This window comes from Typopeltis vanoorti, chromosome 14 (assembly GCF_054136105.1).
Source record: "Typopeltis vanoorti isolate ZY-2024b chromosome 14, IOZ_Tvanoo_1.0, whole genome shotgun sequence".
Lineage (NCBI taxonomy): Eukaryota > Metazoa > Arthropoda > Arachnida > Uropygi > Thelyphonidae > Typopeltis > Typopeltis vanoorti.
The window spans coordinates 60,682,767-60,708,882 of NC_143562.1; the positions used below are offsets into that span (position 1 = coordinate 60,682,767).

Here is a 26,116-nt window from a genome sequence, read left to right on the forward strand (position 1 = left end):
AATTCCTGACATGTACCCTCAAGGGGTGTACAGGATATGATAGTACCACATGAAAAACTTACATCATTACTAACTTCCTATCTACAATTTTCCTCCAAATCAATTTGTTACTTGTCAAGACTCCAACATTATCAGATCTTATATTTCTGTCTTCTAAGGCACTTTTTACTGTATCAATCCACCTATACTTTGGTCTTCCTCTGGGTCTTTTTCTTGCCAACTTGGCAGAGAACACTTGTTTTGCTAATCATTCCCCTCCCATTCTGTTTAAGTAACCATACCACCTGAGATTAGCTCTACTAACACATTCCTGGATGCTAACAATGTCAATTTCTGTCCTAATATCCTCGTTTTTAATATGATATTGCCATTGATACCATCTGTTCACATCCCTAATCTTTCTCAGGACTCATATCTGCAGTCTCTAGTCTTTGGTCAAGTGTTTTATTTCTAACCCAGCTCTCAGATCCATAAGTTAAAACAGCTAATTTAGTGCTTCTGTCCTGTGCCTTATAATTTCATAGCTGTATTGTTCTTGTGCACACAGTACTCCTTCCCCATCATATTTTTCCTAAGAATTTCTTGCTTAATAAAATTGCATATCAATTTCACTCCTACCCTATTTATTCTTAGAACTAGGGACACATTCTGATATTGCATTCATTTCTTTTTAAATGCATCCCGTACACTGCCTTCCCATCTAGCAACCAGTACCATAGCACAGAATGTAGCATACTCCTTAGGTGGCTATAATTTCCTGCTTTGTAGTTCAGCAAGTAACATTTTCTGAATTAAACATCCATATACTTATTCATTTCTCAGGCTAGTACAGCACGATCACTATCACCAACCAGAGAGTAGATGTCTTCAATTGAAAACCCTTCTAACACTATAATCAGATCTAACACTGTTTGACCTTAGTTTCTTCTGTCACATGCTGCTTAAATAAGTTGTCTTTCAACAGCTTAATGAATTCAGTTTCATTCTTCTCATGAGATTTCACCACTATACAGTCAATATTCAGATTAATAAATCTACATCACGTTTACTCGTTTAGCATCCATCAGATTGGTTTTGTGATGTTTTATTGGCAGCAGCTGATCCACTAGGTCTATAACTACAGTGACCATATTTTTTTGGAGAAAATAAAGGACAAATCAGAAATTGTTTCATAATAAAAAAAAGCAGGTTGCGTTTGTTTCACTAAATCTAAAAAGCATTATAACATTTATTATAAAATATAAGCATATACATAGCATTTTAAGCAATCATATTATTATTACTTAAAATCATTTAATTTTGATAGTTTTCACAAGAATGAATTTTTTTTAATAAATAATTCATTAAACTGTATACAATTCATGTCAAAATTGCATTTGGTATAAATGCATGCCTTCAATGTTTCAATTTTTTAATTGGATTTTTTCACTGGTCCATATATTGTTCACTAATGAAAATACTCATTCAGTGGGGGCATTAGATCCAGGGAGACATAAGCAAAATTCAACGATTTTTAAAATGTTTTCAAAAGATCTTTTAAAAACGAACGAATATGTGAATCAGTGACAATGCAGCGTCCCAATTTCAAGCATCCACTCACTCTTACATCCACAACTTCTGCACTACACACACACACACACACACACAATCAAGTACAATATATAGACATGCACATCAACGACACATCCATATATGCTGTGCTGCTAGCAAGTGCCAGTGAAGTGACAGGTTCATGTTTCTATGGGCCGTGTGCTGTGCGCTAATATTCAAATTCAATTTACTATTTCAATTCACAAAATAAAGAACAAAATGACCATTTTAGAAAAAAAATAAATCTTTAGGATGTATGGTCACCGTATCTATAACAGCACCTCACTATGTATTTGATCTTGTTATTTGACACTAGTAATACATTGATTGTGTGAGACATGGGATACAGTGAGTCTACAGTTTGGACTATATTAAATAAGAGCAAAGAATACAAAGAACAAGGAAAAGTTGCTACTGCTTCTTTAAGCATGCAGATCACCCAAAATAGAAGCCATTTAATGATCGAGATGAAGCTTCTTTTATCACACTGGATTGAGGATTGTAACAAAAAAGAATACCTCTTAGTACAGGGAATGTTCAGGCAAAAGCTCTAAATATTTTTAGAGCTTTTAGCTGAAAGAAAAAACTAAATTTCAGGAAGAATGAAAGCTTTACAGCGAGTTTAGGATGGTTTGACCATTTTAAAAATCGAGCTGGGCTGCCTAACGTAAGAATAACTGAGGAATCTGCTAGTGCTGATAAAGATTCTGTATCCAAATTTCCTGAAGAATTGCAAAGGATAATTCAGGAGGGTGATTATGATGATTGGAAAATATTCAGCTTCAATGAAACTAGTCTCTTTTGGAAGCGTATGCCAACAAAAACTTTCCTAGCTAAAACCGAAGCATCTCAACAAGGATACAAAGTATCTAAAGATCGTCTTTTATTTTTATTTTTATTTTTATTTTTATTTATTTATATTTATTTTTATGCTTTTATTAGGAGACAGTGCATGGGTTTTAAACTCAAGCCTATGTTAGTGTATGCTCAAAATCTAACATTATTGAAGAAATCAGCACAATTGGAAAATAACTTGGATTTAATGAACAAGAAGCGCATGTTACAACTAAGAAGCTAACTGCAAAAGAACTTGAGCTAGTTTTCAATCACATATGCTAAAGAAATTTTGTTTCATGCTGATCCTGATGTGGAACGAAGCTTTGAAGTCCACCAAAATCTTGATAAAGCAATTGCCTGACAAGATGAAAAAGTTGAGCATGATTCAAACAACTTTACTTAATTTTTTTCTAAAAAAAGTAGTTCAATCAAATGTTTAGACATCAAATAAAAATGTAAGCAATTGATTTTTATTAACTTTGATGATTTTATCCTCTAATATAGCTTATACTGTAATTTTGTTTCCAAATTTATGCTAACCGATGGATGAATTATAATTATTCCTATGGTTTATTGTATTCGCTTAACGCGATTTTGCTTGGCATGCATTAATTGGAAGATTAATTAATCGCATTAAGCAAGGTTTTCCTGTATATATATATTTCTCTTTATCTCTCTAAGCACCAGGTTTCACTAATGCCTACAATCTCAGGCCTCAACATATTCACCAAAGCAACATACTCTCCTGCTATGTTCCTAATACTCTTAGCATTCATGTACAGACACAATAAAGTTATTATTATTATTGCATGAGCACCTCCATAGAATCTAAGACTTATCCTTTAAAAATGAACGAATATGTGAATCAGTGACAATGCAACGTGACCAGACCTGAGCACAGTCATCCAGATATGATTGTATCAAGGTTTTATAAATAGGAATAACAACTCCCTTATCACTGTTTGTTAATGTATTCTTCGGTAACGAATCCAGACTATCAACACAATATCTATCATAACTCTATTTGAAACCATTAACAGACAAAGCACTGACAACTGACTCAGGCTACTCATTCCATTCATTCACCACTCTCCAAGTGCAAACTCTAATCCTCACGCTCTTGCTAACCAAACTCTTACCCAACTTCTAGGGATGATTTCTCTAGCCAAGTGCTGAAAATATTTCCTTTGTGTTAATCCTATAAAATCCGTTAAGCAACTTAAATGTTTCTATCATATCCCCTGATTTTTTTTTCTTTCTCTTTTTTTTTACAAGCCACAAACCTTCAATCTATGGCATAAGGAGCATTCCACAGACCATTCACACTCACCTCTGGATCCTCTCTGCTACCACTTACTCATTCCCAAGTAACTAATGTGACCAGACCTGAGCACAGTCATCCAGATATGATTGTATCAAGGCTTTATAAATAGGAATAACAACTCCCTTATCACAGTTTGTTAATGTGATCTTGAATAACCAAGTAATCCTGTGAGCTGCCCTGGCTACTTTAGCAATATGCCCTCTAAACTTCATTTCTCGATCTAATACTACCCCGAAATCTTCCCCCTAGCTTCATCAGTTTCTGGGAGGACAATTCCCTCATTGTGGTATATAGCTTGTGATCTTTGTATCCCAAAATACATAACTCTACACTTTTTCACATTAAATTGACATCCATTTTGTTTTGCCCATAGTGTCAGCCTATTTAAATCATTATGCAAGCTTTCTACTTCACCTTGAATACCTACAGCTGAATATCTTCCTTCAAATTATTTCTTATATCATTTATATACAAATTAAACACCAGTTGTCCAAGCACAGAGCCCTGCAGCACACCACCAGTAACCTGCCTTCTTCTGGATTCTGCTCCTCCATATACTACTTTTTGGTATCTGTCCATCAACTACTCACTTATCCACATCACCAGTTTCATATCTGTCCCCATTTGTTGCAGTTTATATAACAAAGTTCCATGTGGTATCCTGTTAAATTGCTTTGCAAAATCCAGCAGTATCATCCTGTTGCCATTCCCTTTATCCAACTCAGCTGACACTCTATTATAAAAAATTAGTAGATTACTAAGGCATGACCAACCCATCACAAATCCACGCTGTCCCCCTCATAGAGTATCATATTCATATCCATCCATTCCTGAATTCTCTTTTTAACCAATTTTTCTAGTACTTGGACAACTGCTGTTTATCTTTTAAAATTATTGAGATACTGATTGATCTATAATTTGCTACCTCAGACTTAGATCTTCTTTTATGCAAAGGAATTATTTTACCCTCCTTGAACTTTCCACTCTCTTTGAACTTTGCCAGAGTTGAGACTTGAATTAAACAGCCTAGTCAAAGGCATCACCAGTTTTTCTGCACATTCTCTCAAAATGTGAGCCGATATCCCATCCAATCCTACAGCTGTATTTGCATTCAGAATTAAAATTGTGATGCCTTAGTCAAAGGCATCACAATTTTTCTTGCACATTCTCTTAAAATATGAGCCAATATCCCATCCAGTCCTACAGTCGTATTTGCATTCAGATTCCGCAATATCTTAAGTACCTCCAATTCATCAACCTCTCTCACATCAGTCCCTGTCACCTCTGCTATATCAATATTTTCACTTGAATGATATACCCTTGTAAACTGGTCACTCAGTAGCTCAACAATTTCATGTACTTCTGTCACCTCTCTATCATCTGCACTCATTAAAGTTCTCCTTCCACAGCCATTTTTTGTACTATTTGCCACAGAACGTAAATTCTTTGAGATTTTCTTTCTCTTGCTTGGCTAATTTCTTATCATTTGATGTTGCCTTCATTACTATGTTGATCACCTTGCTTGCTGATTCTTGTACTGTTCATGAGTTAGCTAGTCACCTTTCATTTTATATACCCTCCAGAACTTTTTTGCAGCTTATGCTCAATAATACTCATCCATCTAACTTCTATGCAATTTATTCTCTTGACCTTTGGTATGCATTGTGATATTGCTTCCTCTATATACTCATGGAATATTCCCCCATATACTGTGAACATCCTTCCCTTGTAGATCTTTATGCCATGGTACTGTTTCAAGCTGCCTCCTAATCATAATCATCTACCTTGTAGTTCAACAAAAACCCCTTCTTAAGTGGAATTTCTATGTTTTGCTATCTCCCAAGTCAAGACTGCACAATCAGTTTCCCTCAGTTGGAGGCAATGTAGTCACTTTGGTTATGGAGGTCTTTTGATCCTATAACCTGGTCCAACACTTTTGTACTACCCTGAATTCCCTTCCATCACATTTTTTTTTTCAAGCATTTATCTTTCAGTAAGTGTATAAATTCCATTTCTTACTTCCAATCTATGTCTCTGAAGTTGAAATCCCCCATCATAATTACTCGTCTTCAACTCATTGTGGTAATATGCTGATATGTCTGTTATATTGGGGGGGGGGGGAGTAGATATGCAGACTTTAGGGAGGCAGTTGAGTGTATGAATGAGTATAATATGCCTGTGTGAGTACGAAGGACAACAAATCAAAATGGGATAGTTAGTATAAGGCATCAAAGTAGGGATGGGACTAATGGGCTTCTGCAATTCATGTACACTAATGCCAGGAGTATTAGGAATAAGAAGGAAGAGTTTTTGGTCTTGGTTGGCACTTCCAGGCCACAGGTTGTTGGTATTAGTGAAACATGGCTGACAGAAGATGATAAAGCTAGTGGGATTGAATGCGATGGGTATAACGTGTTCAAGAGTGACAGGGAGAATAAAAAGGGGAAGGAGTGTTATTGATGATAGCTGATGAGTTGCAGCCAAGGAGTATAGAAGTTGAACTGCAGGATAGAGAAAAGAGCACATTTAAGGCTGTTTGGTGTGAGATAGAGTCTAGCAGAACAAAATATACAATTGGGTGCTGCTATAGACGAGGTGATGGAATAGATGGTAGGGATAGTATGCATAGACAAATAGAAGAAATGAGTGGAAGGGGGTTAATTATTATGGGTGATTTCAACTAGGGTAACATTGATTGGAAGGAGGAGGAGAGGACACATGGAAAGAAGGAATTGGATTTTATATGCTATTAAGGGATAATTATCTGCAACAGCATGTAATGGAAAATACTAGGGGTTAGAGAGTGCTTGACCTAGTAATTGCATCTGAGAATTTGGCTGTAACGAATATGACCACGTTGCCACCAATCGGTGAGAGTGATCATAGGCTCTTGACTTGGGGGGGGGGGGGGGCTAAAGGTGTGGAATTTACAATTAAGACAGGGTACATGTGGAATTACCAGGCTGGTAAGTATGACAAGCTTAGGAATGTGCTTGGCTCAGTGCCATGGCATGTAAAACTGCAAGGGCTGGATGTTGATAGTGCATGGGAGGTGGTTAAGAAACGTTTGCAGGAGGCAATGGTTGACTGTATACCAAGAGTCCGAATAATAAATCAAGTAGGGGTTAAATGGATGAATAACACTATTAAGCTTGAGCTGCAAAAAAAGAAACAATTGTGGAGGGAACTTAAGGAGAAAGGTGACCATCAGGCGCAGGAACAGTATAAAGCTCAGGTCAGGATGGTAACAAGGGTGGTAAGAAAAGCAAAAGCGGATTACGAAAGAAAATTGGCCATGCAAGCTAAAGAGAATCCCGAACAGTTTTTTCAATATGTTGCAAGTAAAAGGAAAAATGTTCATGGCAGAATGATTTTAAAAAATGCTGAGGGAAGGGAGGTAACCAAATCAGTCGATATAGTGGAATTACTGAGCGAGCACTTTGCAAGAGTATATCATCCAGATGGTGACATTGCAGGAATGGAAGAACCAACAGCTTATACTGGAATTGTGATGAATGAAGTAGAGGTAACTAGTCTATTACAGAACCTCAATGTCAATACATCTGTGAGATTGGATGGTATACCAGCTCGTGTCGTACGTGAAGCGGCTAAAGAATTGTCAGTGCCCTTGACCATTTTGTTTAATTTGAGCCTCGGGCCTGGGTCAGTCCCAAGGGGGTGGAAAGAGGGGAAAATAGATCCGCTGCATAAAGGTGGTTCCAAGGCTGCTGTTGAAAATTACCGGCTAATCAGCATAACAGGAATCATTATCAAAGTCTCAGAGAAAATTGTCAAGAAGAAAATACAAGATTGGATAGATGAAAATGGGATACTGTATCAGGAACAGCATGGTTATTGTGAAGGGTAGGTAGGTCATGCCTCAGTAACTTGCTCACATATTATAACACAGTGACGGCTGAACTGGATAACGGTAATGGGTTTACAGTGATTCTACTGGACCTTGCTAAGGCCTTTGACAGGATACCACATGGAATTCTAATCAGTAAATTGCAGCATATGGGGATAGATATAGAGTTGGTGAGATGGATAGGAGGGTGGTTGACGGAGAGATATCAGAGAGTGGTTTATTCAGGAGTAGAGTCCAAAAGACGGCCTGTGACTAGTGGTGTGTCACAAGGATCTGTTCTTGGACCACTGCTGTTTAATTTGTTCATTAATGATATAGGAAAGGATCTGAGAGGAACAGTTCATTTGTTTGCGGATGATGCAAAGTTGGGTAGGGCAATAGTGAATGCAGATGATGTCAAAATTTTGCAAGATGATTTGGATAGATTGGAGGTCTGGGCTAAGGAGAATGGATGTCAATTTAATGTGGCAAAATGTAAGGTTATACATTTTGGGGGTGAAAAGATTAGCAGCAGTTTATTACATTGGTGGAACTATACTCCAGGAAATTGATGAGGCATGAGATTTAGGAGTGTTGGTGGATAAGGAGTTGAAGTTTAGAGGGCACATTGCAAAAGTGGCCAAATCAGCTCATGAAAATCACTTGCTTGCTGAAGAATACATTGACAAGCAGAGACAAGTAGGTTATTGTTCCTCTGTATCGAGCCTTGATAAGACCCCATCTCGACTACTGTGCCCAGATTTGGTCACCTAGGTTTCTTCTTGATGGGGAGGAGGTTGAGAGGATCCAGAAGCGAGTGACCAAGATGATAGCAGGTCTGTGGCATGAACCTTATGAGAACAGGTTGAGGATTTGTGGGTTGCAAAAATTGGTTGATAGGCAGAGGAGGGGAGAGATATGATCGAGACATTCAAATTACTGAAGGGTTTCTATAAAATTAATTCAGAAGATATTTTTGAGAACAGGGCTGGTTGTGGGAGGACTAGAGGACATCCATGGAAACTGGGCAAAAGTGTGGTTAGTAAGGGTGTTAGAGCTGGGTTCTTTACATTTAGAGTGGTGAATGAGTGGAATGGGCTGGCAGAGTCTGTGGTGGAGGCTGTGACAGTGAATGAGTTTAAGGCGAGGTATGATAGATACTGTATGAATGTCGAATAGTTGTGATGAATATGATTTGGGGCCTCTCTCGATGAGTCTAAGCACTCCCTGGAGTTGCCTGTAATAATAATAATATTATCTCTGGCCTATTGCAGCAACCAATTTTATATTTTGTCCTATTGTCATCAGTCTCACATCAGATTGTCTTAAAAGAACTGCCATCTGCCTGACTGAGTCCTACTCCTGTTGGCTGCAGTTCATCTGCTACCATTAACAATGCTCCCCCCCACCCCATCTACTCTCTGAAAATACTAAGTCCATCACATTCTATCCCTGTAATTATATCATCTACTATTAGCCTTGTCTCACTAATGCCTATAACTTTTGGCAAGGTTTCTCTAATGAATGCCCCAAACTCCTCCCTCTTATTCCTAATGCTTCTATCATTAGTATATAGAAATTGTAGCATCCCCCCCACCCAACCACTTTTACATCCTGAATTGACTACCCCATTCAATATTATTGCCTGAGAGACTAGAATCCACATTTTTTGTTCACACATTCATTCGCTCCATGGATGCCTTCACACACACACCACCCTGCATCTATTCTTATTTCTTTAGTTTTACTGACTTTGCACTTCCATGCTCTCAGTAAACAAAGCTATCTCTCTCTCTCTCTCTCTAGCTCTAGATACCTAACTCTGAATCCATTTAAGTACAGTCCATCAGGATTGTACAGATCTATCCGTCCATCAACCTCAACATAGGTCCACAAACTACTATGATGGTTACTCGTTTAGCATCCATCAGGTTGGTCTTGTGATGCATGTTGTCATTAATGGCAGATGATCCACTAGGCATAACAGCACCTCACTATGTATTTGATGTCGTTAGAATTCACCTCATATATACACAAACTCAGAACCAGTTAGTATCTCTCTGTCTATCTCAGAGCAGGTTTCACTACCTCAGCTTATTCCCCAAGGCAACATACTTCCCTTTTGTTCCTGATAGCAATTGTATACAGACACAATAAGTTATCCCAGGCACTTTGTATGCTTTCTTGTATAGTCATTACCCAGTTGGACATAAAATGCAACTTAATAAGTCAGAGCCATATGAACACACAGTCATTCTTTCATCATAATCACCTCCATGATTAAGAGTACAGGTATCCCTTGCTTAATGCGGTTTTGATTATCACGGCGAAATAAATTGTGGCAATCCCTTGATATATGTGGCAAGAGTTTTGATTAACACACCTTTAACCCTGAGGAGCTCGCAGCTGATCTGACAGATACAAGCAAAATGCTTAATATAAATATTCTCTCACAATTCAGTGTATAGCTTGGAGGTCATGAGTAGCTGTGCATTCATATGTTACGAGTGATATTCCGCACTGTTTTTTGTTGTCAGCTTGGTTTAACACATGTTATGTAAAGGTTTGTGATATTTGACAATAAACTGTATCTGAGAGATACTGTGACCTCCCATGTCAGTATAGTATGGTTTAATTTTTTTTTTTTTTTTTTTTTATTCTTTGTTCAATGATTTTTAGATTGTAACTGAAAATAAATAAACCATCATGTATTACAATAGAGAGCCAAAGGCTTATTTATCATACATGTCCTCTAGGAGATGTGCTTTACATTTATGGAAAATACTAAGCAAAAGTGATCTGGAGCTTACTCCACCTTTACTACGGTTGCTCATAAGGTTGGTTATGCTTGCATCTGCCGAAACTTTTAGTTTCTATATATTCGCACGAAACTCTTATAGTTTCTATATTTGGTTATGAAATAACATTGGATTCAATATCCACTTAATTTGTACCATCATTTATTATATTTGCATTATTTTTCTTTATGTTTTATTGCTTTTTTGCCGAGGTCTGGAGAGTCATTTTGCTTGTTATCATAGAATTTATGCTGATAAGAAAAAAACTAAAACTGTTCAAACGACTCTTGATAACTTCTTTTGGTAAAAAAATTGCAGTAAATAATGTAGGTACAAACATTTATTAAACATTTACTTTGCATTCATTTTTATCTTTCCTAAAAAAGTACCATATAAAACAAACTATTAGTACAGTAATCGATCAGGGACGAATTGTACTTTTTACCATTGATTATTAGATTTGATTAACGCGATTTTGATATACGCGGTAACATCGAGGGATTAATTAACCGCGTTAATCGAGGGATACTTGTATTCATATCATTAACATAATTGCATAACTTAGTTGCTTTTATGCAAAAATTCTCTCCCTTTCACCCATAACCAAGTTGACCATATAGCAATGATTACAACAACTCAGGTAAGGATAGGGAAGTGATTTTGCAGTCCAAATGACTGCACAGTGCAGATCTGGTCTACTTGTTTCAGAGGTGATTCAGATGCAGTCGAGTCATGCAAAGAAGAGTGATAAACATAATATCAGGACTGTACAATGTAGCTTATGAGTACAAATTGAGGAGGCATGGATTACAGACACTAGCAAACAGGAGAAAGAGAGTTGATATTTCTCTTTCTCCTGTTTGCTAGTGTCTGTAAACAGGAGAAAGAGAGTTGATATTTGTTAGAGACCTACATAATTCTGGAACAATCATGCAGGATACTGGCAGATGAAATTTTTACATTTTATGGAAGGTGGGGAGAGAGGACAGGAGGGCATTCATGGAAGTTGAGAATGAATGCAGTCAAGAAAGGAGTCAGAGCTAGATTTTTCCCTCACAGAACACTGCATGATTGGAATGGCTTACCTTTGAAGGTGGATATTGTAAATGAATACCATGAAAGGTATAACAGTTGGTGTGGATGATATGTAGCTTCCCTCATTGAATCTTGATTCCCTAGAGTCCTCTTGTAATAATAATACAAAATAAGAATTGAATAATTAATTGTTTGCAGAATGCAATATATTTTAAAAATCCAGATGTTAGAAAAGCTTTGTTAGAGATGAACAAAATTTTTTAGAATTGCTGTAATGTGCTATTTTTTAAGTACATTTAAATTCTGTTTCTAAAATATGTTTATTGCAGGCTGGAAAGATTCTTCTGACCTATCAAAACTGGAAAGCAAGAACTTGCCGTTGGTTAATTTGGGGTATACTACTGGTAATTGAAACATTTAATTATCTTTATTTCAGTATTACCAAGATAGTATCATTCCAAACTGAATTTTAAATTATTAACTGTGAAAATTATTGAAAGAGTCCTTGTTGCTCTCATTGAAAATTATTGAAAGTAAGTTCTAAAGTGAATGAAATTTTAGGAGTTTAAATTTATAAATTCATCATCCAGTTCCTTTTATGTAACTTCAAAGAATGTGCAGGATACTATAATAATACTACATGATAAGTTTACATTATTCTTCCTATAGACAGTTTCCAGATAAGGCAGTTAATTTTTGGTTCTCCGGTATTGTCAGATCGTATGTTTGTATTTGAAGATATTTCTAACTGCATTGATGGCAGAATCATATTAAAAATGAAGACATTAGGATGGAAGTTAACATCGTTATCATTCCAGAATGTGTAAGCAGAGCTTATATGAGGTAGTTATGGTCACTTAATCAAAATGAGAGAGGAAAGGTTAGAAAATAGATGTTTGTGATATAAGGATAACAGGAAATTGACCAAGAGGTTAGTCTTCCTCTTGGTCAATTTTCTGTTATTCTTATATCACAAACATCTGTTTTCTAACCTTTCCTCTCTCATTCTGATTAAGTGACCATAACTACCTCATATAAGCTCTGCTTACATTCTGGAATGATAACGATGTTAACTTCCACCCTAATGTCTTCATTTTTAATATGATTCTGCTATTGTTACATCTGTTAACTCTCTTTTGTCTCAGAATTCTCATATTTATGGTCTAGTCTTTGATCCTGTTTTACTACTAGCCCAACACTCAGATCCATAAGTTAAAATTTTTGAACATCTGAGATTTCTGCGGTTTGTATTTAGTTTTGACATTTGTGTTTATAGAGAGCACATGATGAATACTCATATAAAAAAGACTATATTGAATTCTCAGCTAGTTTCATATGCAATTAGGAAAATATTATCATAAGGTTAAAAACAGAATTATATCACGGTTTACAAAGAATATTCTTCTTTTCTTTTCTTTCTTAATCTTTCCCTCCTTTTACCATTACGGTGTCAAGGGTTTCTAGTCCTTATAACCACAACCGTTATACGAGGATAAGGGTTGGCCCTATGCTTGTAGAAGCATTATGTACTCAAGGCCAGTTTGTCTGCTTGCAGGAGGGAAAAAACCCAGATAAACCGGGGAGAAAAACCCTGCAGTCCATGCCCAAGACCAGCTAACTTGGCCATGTCTGAGAAAGATTCTTAAGCTCCTCACGTCGACGAAGACAGGAATTGAACCCAGAACACTCCTTTCCCAGGCTTATGGTTGCGAAGCGCATAGCCACTTGGCTAACTATGCAGACTTACAAAGAATATAATGGATGAAAATTTAAAGTAAACCATGAACACCTAATAATATTTACTAATCGGTGTTGCCACGTTCCACAATTGGGCTGGGTATTATAGCCAAGGTCTATGTATATGAGGCTTTTTGTGAATGATGACTTGACTTAGTGCAGAATGGCACCTTGATTTTTGTTGCACTGAGTAGGTTTGTATTTCTGAAGTGTCTTGGAATTTCTGACAAAACAGTTCTGGTTAATATATGGCATTTCTGTTTCCTTCCAAAGGCATGGGATGACCTTCATAGGTTATGTGCTATGCCAAACTAGATTTGTTTTCTTTTCCACATCTTAAAGTTCTGACATGCAGATCTTGCTCTGCAGCACCTGTTTAACCTGCATAGTATATGCTGCATGAACATTGTAATCTTTTAGACCAGCGCTTCTCAACCCTTCTAAGCCCAAGGACCAGTAAAATGCCTAAAACAATTCTGCGGACCACTAAGTTACAGAGGCGTAGCTGGGGGGGGGGGGGAATCCGCTCCTGGTGGCACCTTTTTTTGGTTTTTATGAAATCTTGTCTTACTGTCTATAAAACAGCAACTGAGTGATGAAATAGACTTCGACAATGTCATCGATGATTTTGCAAACAGAAAAGCAAGAAAAATAACATTTTAGAATGTTGGAATTGCAGTTTTATTTCAAAAATAAACATAGTGTTTTTAATTTATTTCCCTATATGTCGTTTTAACTTTTAGTAATTTTTTTTTAAAAAACCTACGTAGGAATTACCAACATTTCGGGAAAAAAACCTTTCCACAAACTCAGAATTAATCCATAAAACCGTTTTTTTCTCGAATGCCTTTATTTTGTCATAAGCATCAAGAACAATTAAAAAACTTCCCTGAAGGGAGAGAGATTTAGTTCATTTAATTTCGAAAAAATGTCTGAAAGATAGGATAGTGTTGATAACCATGCTTCGTCAACAAGGAGCGATGCAAAATCAGAATTACTTTCATTTTTAAATAATAAAACTTCGTGCCTTAATTAAAATAACCTTGTTAGTACTTTGCCCCTGGAAAGCCAGCGAATTTCAGAATGAAGCAAAAGTTGTGTATATTCACTGCCCATTTCATCGCAGAGTACTGAAAATAACCTGTTATATAACAGTCGAGCTTTAATAAAATTAACTAGCTTGACAGCGTTGTACAGCACAGTTTTAAATTCTAGTGGCATTCCTTTGGAGGCTAACACTTCCTTATGTATGAAACAATGCATCCAACTCATATCCGGAGCTACTTCCTTGACCATAGAAAGAACCCCACTATACTTGTCTGTAAGAGCGTAAACTCCATCCGAACAGAAGCCTATACATTTTTCCCATAATAAATTTAGTTTACATATTGTATGTAACTCACCAGAAAATAAAGTGCTCAGCTTGAGATTAACTCACTTATGATTTTTAATGTGCTTTCCTGGCAGAAAACAAAGACAATTTTCAACATAAACACTTTATACATTGAATCAACATTCCTAATTCTCTTCCCCATCCTGAAGATATTTTCAGGTGCAAACTTTGTTTGCTCTCACTGGGATAAAGGATTAAACTAAATTTATTATAGTCTAACCTAGTGAAAAATAAACTTTCAACATTTTTCCCACTGGATCCCTTTGTGTATTATGTAATTATTGAGAGTGTGAAATATTTCTTCTCCAATTGTTTGAGATGACAAAGTTCTACAAAGCAGAATATCATCATGAATGTTGTTATCATGCACATATCTTCCTTAGCATATTAACTGCGCATCATTTGTAATATCAGTAGTCTCGTCTATTTGTAATGCATAATAAGGGCTCTTCTTAACTCTTTCGATTCACTGAGATTCTATGTCACCTACCATATCATTAATTCTGCGACCGACAGCCTCATTTGAAAGAGGAATCAAATCAACATCTTTTAGTAACTTGTTGCCAAACATAGTGTTTACCGCATCTTTTATAGCTGGAAGTAGTAAATTTTCCCTGATAGAATGAGGTTTCCCTGTTTTCGCTATGCACAAACTTAACAGATATGATGCTTCCAGTGCTTTGCTATTAATGGTTGAAATTATGAATGATATAATCACGTAATCACAAGAAAGATATTTATTTAACCAAATATTTCGGTCTGGAAATAGCAGACCATCGTCGGTGGTATTACAAGAACAGTTTAAAAAATATACAAGCTAGAATACTAACAATAGATCGTTGAAATTAGAACATGCCGCGTGATGTTATATCACTAAGTATGAAACGAAATATTTTGAAGTAGAAACATGATTGAATTTGCTATTAAAAAAAAAAAAAAAAAAAAAAAAAAAAAAAAATTAATGAGTAATCTTGATTAGGCTTTCCCAGATTTTTGATATAGATATGCAGTCATTACGATTCAGGTTGGGATGATGGAGCAAGGCCTCCACGCTTTCCTTGAACAAACGTTCGAACCTATAACGGGATCTATGTAAGAGGCGCGTTTTGGACCAAAGGATGCTGTGGTCAGTTTCAATCCCGTGTTGAGCCAGACCAGACTTTTCAGGTTTATTGTGAAGAATGGATGATTGATGTTCTTGGATTCTTTTTTCAAGAGAGCGTCCAGTCTGTCCAAAGTAAGAGAGATCACAGTTGCAAGGAATTTGATAAACTCCAGGAAGAGATAAAGTTGAGCGTTTGTCTTTAGGAGAAGGAAAATGAGAAGACAATTTGTTAATAGGAGAATACGTAGGTGTTAAATCATATTTCTTCAAAATTCTTGCGATAGGTTCTGAAATACCGGAGATATAAGGAATAGGTACTCGACGTATTGAATCTTTGTTGTTTTGTGGAGGATTATAAGATGTAAGAAGACGTTGAATACTTTTTTCAGAAAAGCCATTGAGTTTCATGTGTTGCTGGATAGTAGAAAGTTCTTTCTGTAGATAATCAAAAGTAGAACAATTAGTTTTGGCTCTTTTGATGAGACATTTTATAATTCCTGTTTTATGACATGGATGATGGGCTGATTCTTTCAGAATATAACGACCTGTGAATGTTGGTTTCCTGTATACTGTAGTTGTAAGAATATTTGAAGATGATCGGATGAGGAGAACGTCTAAAAAAGATAACTGAAATTATATCTTTCCCATAATTTAATGTCCCTAAGCGTCGCTGAAAAAATTCAATTGGCTTATTTTTCACATCACAATGTTTAGTTTCTAAATGTCATCGGAGTTTCGCAGGTTTCATGCACTCGTTCGACAACACTTCATAAACAAAACACATTGAGGTTTCTGTTCACTTGCATCTCCATACCAAGTAAACCTGAATTCCAAATATGAACTGTTATATTTCCTACTGTATTTTTTCTTTGAACTGCTTGTTTCTTCTACTTTAATAGTATCAGATTTACTGGCCGTTACAACATGTTTATTACAATTAGGGTTAGCATTACCTGTTTCATTTGCTCTTCTTTTCAGAGTCCTAGTTCTAAGCCACTTTTCCATTATTAAAAAAACGTTTCCGGAAAATATATAAATATATAAATACTGGGGTGAACTCACGACACACTTTGTTCAAGTATCACTTAGCACTTCTGAGGATATACTGAGCCTTGGTTGAAGGAAACTTCAATAATAAAAATCAGTACACAACAAACAATTGGTTGAAATGTGGATAACACATGTTCATTTGAAATCTGACAAAACAGCAAGGGAAGGTGGAAGCAATAAAACTATATTATTTTTCACTTTACCCCCTTTTATTATTCGTCATTCTGCAGCTACAAATTGAGCGGCAGATTGATGAATAATAAAAGAGGGGTGAAGTGAAAAACAATATAGTTTTATTGCTTCCGCCTTTGAATATTCTGATGCTATTTGTTGGTTTTTTTAAGGCTCCATTTGATTTCAATAATTTTTACTTACTTATTTAAGTTTAATTTGTTTTGTTTGGATAATTAAAAAAAAAAAACATTTATTTAATTAATTTAAGTCTGCCTGCAGACCACCTGTGGTCTGCGGACCACAGGTTGAGAAACACTGTTTTAGACAGTTGGTTTCTTAAGGGGAGAATGAGATATTTCAACATGTGAGAATCTTGAGATTGTGAATTGGAGATGAAAGCCAGTTTTAAGTCATAATATCGAAGTATCTGAGTAGTATTGTTTGTAACATTGTGGACTTAAGGAAAGATGACATTATAGTCTTGCTTATTTGTTAATATCTTGGGGCAGGGGGAGTATAAAATCTTGTTGGCAGTCGTGCATTTATATCCATTAAGAAGAGTAATAGTGATGTCATGCAGTTCTAATGATATAAAGAAGACTAAAGGTACTGTCATCCTTCTCCACAATGTTATGGAAAATACTACTCAAAGACTTCGATGTTCCCATGACATAAAATTGACTTTCATTTCCCTATTCAAAATCTTAAGATTCTTATATTCCCAGAAATATCCTTGTTCTCCCATTAAGAAGACAGATGTCTACAAGATTACACTGTTCGTATAAACAGACTTGCATAGCATATGCAGGTCACTCAGGGTACTCCAGAGAGAGAGAGAGAGATCTGCATGTTAGAACAGTCAAAGATGTGGAAAAGAACTGCCATCGTGCTCTCTGGTAGAAAACAGAAATGCTTGAAATGGTAGAAAACAGAAATAATATTGATCATAACTGTTTTGTCAGGAAATTCAGAGAAGCTTCATCCTGCACTGTCTAGCCATCATTCATAAAAAGCCTCATGTGCACAGGTGTTGGCTATGATACACAGCTTGTGGTGGAATGTAGCAATATAGTTAGCATATCCACTCTCCAGCCAAAAGGCTGCAGGTTTGAATCCCATCGTGGGCATGGATGTTTGTAATTGTCTATGAAAATACTAGTGGTGGTTGTCGGCAGTAGATGTCATTGGTGTAGGTGATGAAGGTAATTGTGGTTGGTGGAGATGGAGAGTTGTAGAGTAGGTGCCCTCCCTTGATAAGTCTTTGGACTCCCTGGAGGTATTATGTAATAATAATAATAATAATAATATCGCATTGTTTACTCTAATTTTCATCCATTCCTTGTAACCTGTGATACAGTTCAGTTTTTTAACTTTTTGTTAATACAACAAAGTGTATCTGACAGCACACAAAAGTAGTTGAGTGGTGAAGGAATTCAATAAAGTACTTTTTTGTAAGTGTATTCTTGATATGGTCTCTATACCAGAAATTTGAAGATTAATTTTTCTCTTGTTTTATTATTATTATTATTATTGTTCCGGGAAACTCCAAGGAGTCGACAGACTCATCGAGGGAGGCCCTAACATCATGTCAAGAACAACTATTCAACATTCACACAGTATCTATCATACCTTGCCTTGAGCTCATTCACGGTTGTAGCACCCACAACAGACTCTGGAAGCTTATTCCACTCATTTACCACTCTCCAAGTAAAAAACCTAGCTCTAACACCCTTGTCAACCACGCTCTTGCCCAGCTTCCATGCATGGCCCCTAGTCCTCCCACCACCAGTCATATTTTCAAAAATATCTTCTGGATCAATCTTATAAAAACCCTTCAGTAATTTGAATGTCTCAATCATATCACCCCTCCTTCGCCTATCGTCCAATTTCTGCAACCCACAAATCTTCAACCTATTCTCATAAGGTTCATTCCACAGACCTGCTATCATCTTGGTCACTCGTCTCTGGACCCTCTCCACTTCCTCCCCATCACGAAGAAACCCTGGTGCCCATAACTGGGCACAGAAGTCCAGATGGGGTCTTATCAAGGCTCGATACAGAGGAACAACAACTTGTTTGTCTCTGCATGTTAAAGTATTTTTCAGAAGCCAAGTGATTTGGTGAGCTGTTTTAGTCACTTTTGCAATGTGCCCCCTAAACTTCAACTTCCTATCCACCAACACTCCCAAATCCCTGGCCTCATCAATCTCCTGGAGTACGGTTCCACCAATGCGATATACTGTTGCTATTCTTTTCACCCCAAAGTGCATAACCTTACACTTTGCCACATTAAATTGACATCCATTTTTCCTAGCCCAGTCCTCCAAACTATCCAAATCATCCTGTAAAATTTTGACATCCTGTGCACTCACAATTGCTCTACCCAACTTTGCATCATCAGCAAACAAGTGAACACTTCCTCTCAAATCCTTTCCAATATCATTGATAAACAAATTGAAAAGCAGTGGTCCAAGAACAGATCCCTGCTGCACTCCACTAGTCACAAGACGTCTTTTAGACTCCACTCCTGAATAAACAACTCTCTGGTATCTCTCCTTCAACCACCCTCCTATCCATCTCACCAATCCTATATCTATCCCCATCTGCTCCATTTTACTGATTAGGGTTCCATGTGGTATCCTATCAAAGGCCTTGGCAAGGTCCAGTAGTATCACTGTAAACCCATTACCCCTATCCAGTTCAGCCGTCACTGTGTTATAAAACGTGAGCAAGTTACTGAGGCATGATCTACCCTTCACAAAACCATGTTGTCCCCCATACGATATCCCATTTTCATCTATCCAATCCTGTATTCTTTTCTTGACTAATTTCTCTAAGACCTTGACAATTATTCCTGATATGCTAATCGGTCGGTAATTTACAACAGCAGTCTTGGAACCACCTTTATGCAGTGGAACTATTTTCCCCTCTTTCCACCCGCTCGGGACTAACCCAGACCCGAGACTCAAATTAAACAAAATGGTCAGGGGTACTGACAATTCTTTAGCTGCTTCTCGTACAACACGAGCTGGTATACCATCGAATCCCACAGATGTATTGACATTGAGGTTATGCAATAGACTACTCACCTCCACTTCATTCACCACAATTCCCGTATAATCTACTGGTTTATTCGTTTCTGCAATGTCACCACCTGGATGATATATTCTTGCAAAGTGCTCACTCAGTAACTCAACTATCTCAACTGATTCAGTTACCTTCCTACCATCGGCATTCTTTAAAATCATTCTGCCATGTACATTTTTCCTTTTACTTGCTACATATCTAAAAAACTGTTTAGGATTCTCTTTAGCCTGCATGCCCAATGTTCTTTCGTAATCCTTTTTTGCTTTTCTTACCACACTCGTCACCCTTCTGGCCTGCGCTTTATACCGTTCATGTGCCTGCCGGTCACCTTTCTCCTTAAATTCCCTCCATAGTTGTTTCTTTTTTTGCAGCTCAAACTTAATGGTGTTATTCATCCATTTAACCCCTACTTGATTTATTATTCGGACTCTAGGTATACAGTCAGCCATTGCTTCATGCAAGCACTTCTTAACTACCTCCCATGCACTATCAACTTCTAGTCCTTGCAGTTGTACATGCCATGGCACTGAACCAATCAAACTCCTAAGCTTGTCATACTTTCCAGCCCGATAATTCCACATGTACCCTGTCTTAATTGAAAATTCCACACCTTTAGCCCCCCCCCAAGTCAAGACCCTATGATCACTCTCACCGATTGGTGGCAATGTGGTCATATTTGTTACAGCCAAATCCTCAGATGTAATTACTAGGTCAAGCACTCTCTGACCCCTAGTATTTTCCATTACATGCTGTCGCAGATAGTTATCCCTTAATAACCGCATAAAATCCAATTCCTTCCTCCCATGTGTCCTTTCCTCACTCCAATCAATGCGACCATAGTTGAAATCTCCCATAATAATCACTCTCCTTCCACTCATTTCTTCTATTTGCTTGTGCATACTGTCACCACCATCTTTTCCATCACCTGGTCTATAGCAGCACCCAATTGTATATTTAGTTCTGCTAGCCACAATCTCACACCAAATGGCCTCAAATGTGCTCTTTTCTCTATCCTGCAATTCAACTTCTATTCTCCTTGGCTGTAGCTCATCAGCTATCATCAACAATACTCCTCCTCCCATTTTATTCTCTCTGTCATTCCTGAACACACTATACCCATCACATTCAATCCCACTAACTATATCATCTACAGTCAGCCATGTTTCACTAATACCAATAACCTGTGGTCTGGAAGTGCAACCATGGCCAAAAGCTCTTCCTTCTTGTTCCTAATACTCCTAGTATTAGTGTACATGAATTTAAGACCCCCATTAGCCCCAACTCTACCTTGATGCCTTATATTAACTATCCCACTCTGATTTGTTGTCCTTATTTGCTCTGGCATATTATATTCATTCTTACATTCAACTGCTTCCCTAAGGACTGTATATCTACTCCCCTCCCCCCCTTAACAAATCTAGTTTCCCTGAATTTGTACATCCACTACATTCAGCAACACTTTCTCAAGTCTTCTTACACCGTAACCATTCAAATGCAAGTCATCCATCTTATATAGATCCTTTCGCCCATCAAACTCACTCCACACGTCCACAAATTCCACATCACTCGTCATACATAACCCACGCATAAAGTCATTCGCAATTATGGCCCTCGTTTTAAACATTTCACTGTCATGTCATACCGTGGCAAAAGACTAATCATTCTAACTCTCTCACTCTTTTCTTTTGCTACCTCAAACAATTCTTTCAGGTCTTCTATCATTTCCATTTTATCTCCTTTCAAATCATTCGTACCTGCCACAACAATCATTTCTTTCACCTTTTCCTTTTGCTCTCTAATAGACTCAGTTACATCCTTTATGGTCACACCAGGTTGGTACGATTTTGTCAAATCCTCTACTAACACACCTCGTACTAACGAGTCTCCATACAGTACTCTGTCCTTCATTTTGTTCATGTTCACATTCATACATCTATTTTTCCTGTCATACCTTTTATTATTGGTTGGTTCATTCAGTCGACTTTTGTTCATGCACTCTAGCTGCTGTTTTGCCCTTTCTATCGCACCATTCAACAACGCGATCTCACTCAATGCAGCTATCTCATCTTTTTTATTCTCTGAGAAACCATTAATACTATCATTCACACTTTCTTCATTCACACTCTGACAATTCTCATGTACAACCTTGCCGTTTCTTGTCATATCCCTATTTTCTTCATTCTGAAGTTTGACAAAAATATCACACTCACGATCCGAAATACACTTCAATTCCTCATTCTCCCTGCATTTTCTACACACATTCAATCCTTTATTATCATCTATCCACACTCCGACCGCACTCCGCAAAGCGTACATTTCACAGCTAGTACACTGACTCATTTCTTTTATACTACTGTTCTTTGATAAAGATGGCGAACCATCATTACTGGCCGCCATTTTCCTTCGTACAGGTGCCATACTTATTTGCAACGTGTTTTATCAAATTATAAGTTATAACACACCAAAAACACACAAACAGATGCACTAAAATACGCAAGGCAAACAAAACTACGCAATATTAAGTAATTTTATCAACGATAACTGAAAATAATACTTATCTTATCAGGAGCTTGCACGAACACTACACACTACGATATAACCTCGAACTCATGATAACATCGATTTCTACCATACAGCATGTGCTTATTATGTTGTCTATTTTCATGTTTTGTTTGCTATCTGCACCTAAAAGTTGTGACTAAATAGCTGAAATGTTTTATTGATTCTATAGGTTCTCCATTTAGAATACAGTTGGTGTTTTTATGTTCCTGCCTATTTTTATAGTTATTGTCCTTTTATTTGCTGAATTTCATGCCAAAAATTGTACAGGTGATATTCAGTTTAGTCAAGGAATCTTAAAGACTTGTAATAGATTTATTTAAGATCATCTGCATAAAATAGAGCTGAGATTAACTTCTCCAATTTTGATATCAGATTTGGTGTAACTTTCATTCATAACGTAGTCCACATAGATGATGATGGAGATAGCAGTACCCTTGTCTTACATCTAATGTAACACCAAACCATTTTCTTGTAAGTTATTCAATTCTAACTGTTGGCATTTGTGTACAGATATATATTGCTCTATATAATATCCAGTTTACTCCATCTAATTGTACCATTTTTGAATAGCTTTTCTTTGTCACTTTATCATATGCCTTTCCCAGATCTGCAATGCTTAAATACAGCTCCTTGTAATGTTCCCATGATTTCTCAACTGTTTCTCAATTTATTCTTTAAGTTTCTTTTCCATAACTTTTATTTAACTCTTTTTCAAGTATGCTTGCATAAAGAGGAATTTTTCTGCTGAAATATTCAGCAGGGAAATTCCTCTGTAATTGGAAGTTTATTTTGCGCTTGGTTAGACTATAACAAATTTAGTTTAATCCTTTATCCAAGTGTAAGCAAACAAAGTTTGCGCCTGAAAATATCTTCAGGACAGATGTAAGGTGGTACATCCCTTGGCAACTCACAGCAAAAGTGGATCAAGCTCTCATCACTCCTTGTCTCAGTATCCCCCCATAATGCAAAGCACATCTCCTTGTGGACATGTATACTGCTATGCATTAAGGGAAGAGCCACTACCCAGACTGATTTCAACCTTTTTTGAAGTCTCGTTAGTAGGAGGCAAACAAGAAGAAGAAAGAAAGGCCATAAAGCCAATGGCCAGAATGGGAAAACACTGGATGTGACTAAATTTCCCAACTATATGACTACTCTGATCAAAACCATTTATGGAGACCAGAGCATGATGCAGTGGGGGAAACTTTCCAAAATAATAAGCAATACTGGAATAGCCCAAAGAATTCATAAATATAACAGTAATCAATACAATCCTCTTTTCCTCTGTATAGGAACATTTAATTCTCGAACACTTAAAGAAGAGGAAGACTTGGCCATCTTATAGCAAGAACTAAAACATATCAAATGGGACATCGTAGGTTTAAGTGAAGTTTCACAGGCAGGATGAACATTTAATAAAACAAAAAAATTGATACTACTTATACTATTATGGGGGAACTAAAGGACAATATGGAGTTGGATTTCTAATTAAGAAAATTATTATACACCTTATAGAAGAATTTAATTATACAGATGAAAGAATAATAGAAATTACACTTAAAATAAACTCCAAACTTAAAATTAGGATCATCCAAATATATGCTCCCATCTCATCCCACACTGATAAAGAGATAGAAGTATTTTATGACTCACTACAGCACACTCTAGACAAAAAAAGAAATAGCAATCAAAACTTTACTATAGTAATGGGCGATTTTAATGCCAAAGTAGGTCATCCCATCCACCAAATAGATACAATAGGACCATACATACATGGTACAAGCAGCAACTCAGGAATGGCTCTTACAGAATTCTTTATCAGTAACAAGCTTTATATTATGAATACATTTTTTAAAAAAGCCCTCAAAAGAAATTGACATGGAGAAGTCCAAAATGGAGAAATAAAAAATGAAATAGATTGTGTATTGTGTAATAATAAAGAAATAGTTCGAGATACCTCACTACTGAATCAAGTAAAAAAACAGGAAGTCACTACTGACTGGTGAGAGCCAAAATTAAAATAAACACCAATTTGGAAAGAATAAAATGGCTTAACAACAAAAAATCAAGAAGTTTTGACTTAAAACCTATCGAAAACAAGAAGAAGGATTACAAAGAAATACTCAATCAAAAACTAGACTTAATAAGTATATTTGAAGAAGAAGATATAAATAAAATAAAAACCTAATGGAAGTAATAATCTCAGCAGCCAATGAATTCAAAAGCAACAAACAACAAAATGACCATAAACTTTCAGAGGAACCTTACAACTACTAAAAAAGAGACAAAATATGAAACAAAACGAAAACTTAATTTCTAAAATAGAATATGCAGAACTATGCAAAACAATAAAGAAAAAGATGAGAAATGAAATAAGATCTTATAACACTAACAAAATAAAAGAAACAATTGAAAACAATAAAAATATGAAAATACTAAGAAAACATTTATCAGTTGGCAAAAGTCAAATAACTGCAATAAAATATGAGAATGGAACTACAATAAGGAACCAAGAACAAATCCTAAGCAGGCTAGAAGAATTTTATAAAGAACTCTATAGTGATCCTTCAATAGATAAACTCTTCTCCATTGCATATAGAATTCATCCCCCCATTCACTTCAGATGAAATAAAACAAGCATTAAAACAAATGAAAAATGGAAGATGTCCTAGTGAAGACCTAATTCACATAGAATTAATTAAATGGGGAGAAAACTATGTAATTCACCATGTCACAAACTTACTAAATCTTTGCCTAGAAGAGGGGAAGATACTAGAAAACTGGAAAAATGCTACCTCTGATACTGTTATTTAAAAAAGGAGACAAAGAAGAAGTAAAGAACTATAGACCAATTAGTATTCTCTCTAATCTGTACAAAATTCTCACAAAAATAATAAACATTTTAACCCCTCTTCTAGACTCAAATCAACCAGTAGAATTCTGTAAAGGCTTTAACACAATCGATCATATTTATGCAGTAAAACAAATAATAGAAAAAGCAGAAGAAAGCCAATTGCCTCTCTGTTTAGCCTTCATTAATTATGAAAAAGCATTTGATTCCATCAAAACTAATGCAATAATCAAAGCACTCTAGAATCAGGGAGTTCCTGGAGAATATATAGATCTCCTCCAGGTAATATATCACACTGCAACAGCAACAATCCAACTTCACACGAGTAGCAATAAAATATCAGTTGAAAAGGTGTCAGACAAGGAACTCTCTGTCACCCAAAATCTTTACAGCAGTCCTTCAAGAAATATTTAATAATATAAACTGGACAAACCTTGGTATAAAAGTTAATAACAGAAACTTAACACACCTAAGATATGCAGATGATATCATCATTTTTGCAAACACTCCAGAAGACCTATATCATGAAAGCAGTAAAGTCAGTCTAAAAATAAACAGAGAAAAAACTAAAATCATGTTTAATCATTTTGTAACACCAAAAAACATAATAATAGAAAACAATTTCTTGGAAAGAGTCTCTTCATATACATACTTAGGTCATCTCATTGATCTAAACGGTGGACTCCAAAAGGAAATAAATAGGAGAGTTCAATTTGCCTGGAATGC

General features: G+C 36.3%; 1 protein-coding gene across 1 annotated transcript in view; it reads left to right on the forward strand.

The window, feature by feature from the left end:
- Positions 1–26,116, forward strand: part of Hgsnat (Heparan-alpha-glucosaminide N-acetyltransferase) — a 267,748-nt gene that overhangs the window by 223,781 nt on the left and 17,851 nt on the right. Inside the window, exon 14 of the mRNA XM_090403589.1 lies at positions 11,761–11,835. Within this exon, the coding sequence (XP_090259715.1) occupies positions 11,761–11,835 (75 nt within the window). The remainder of the gene's footprint in view (positions 1–11,760; positions 11,836–26,116) is intronic.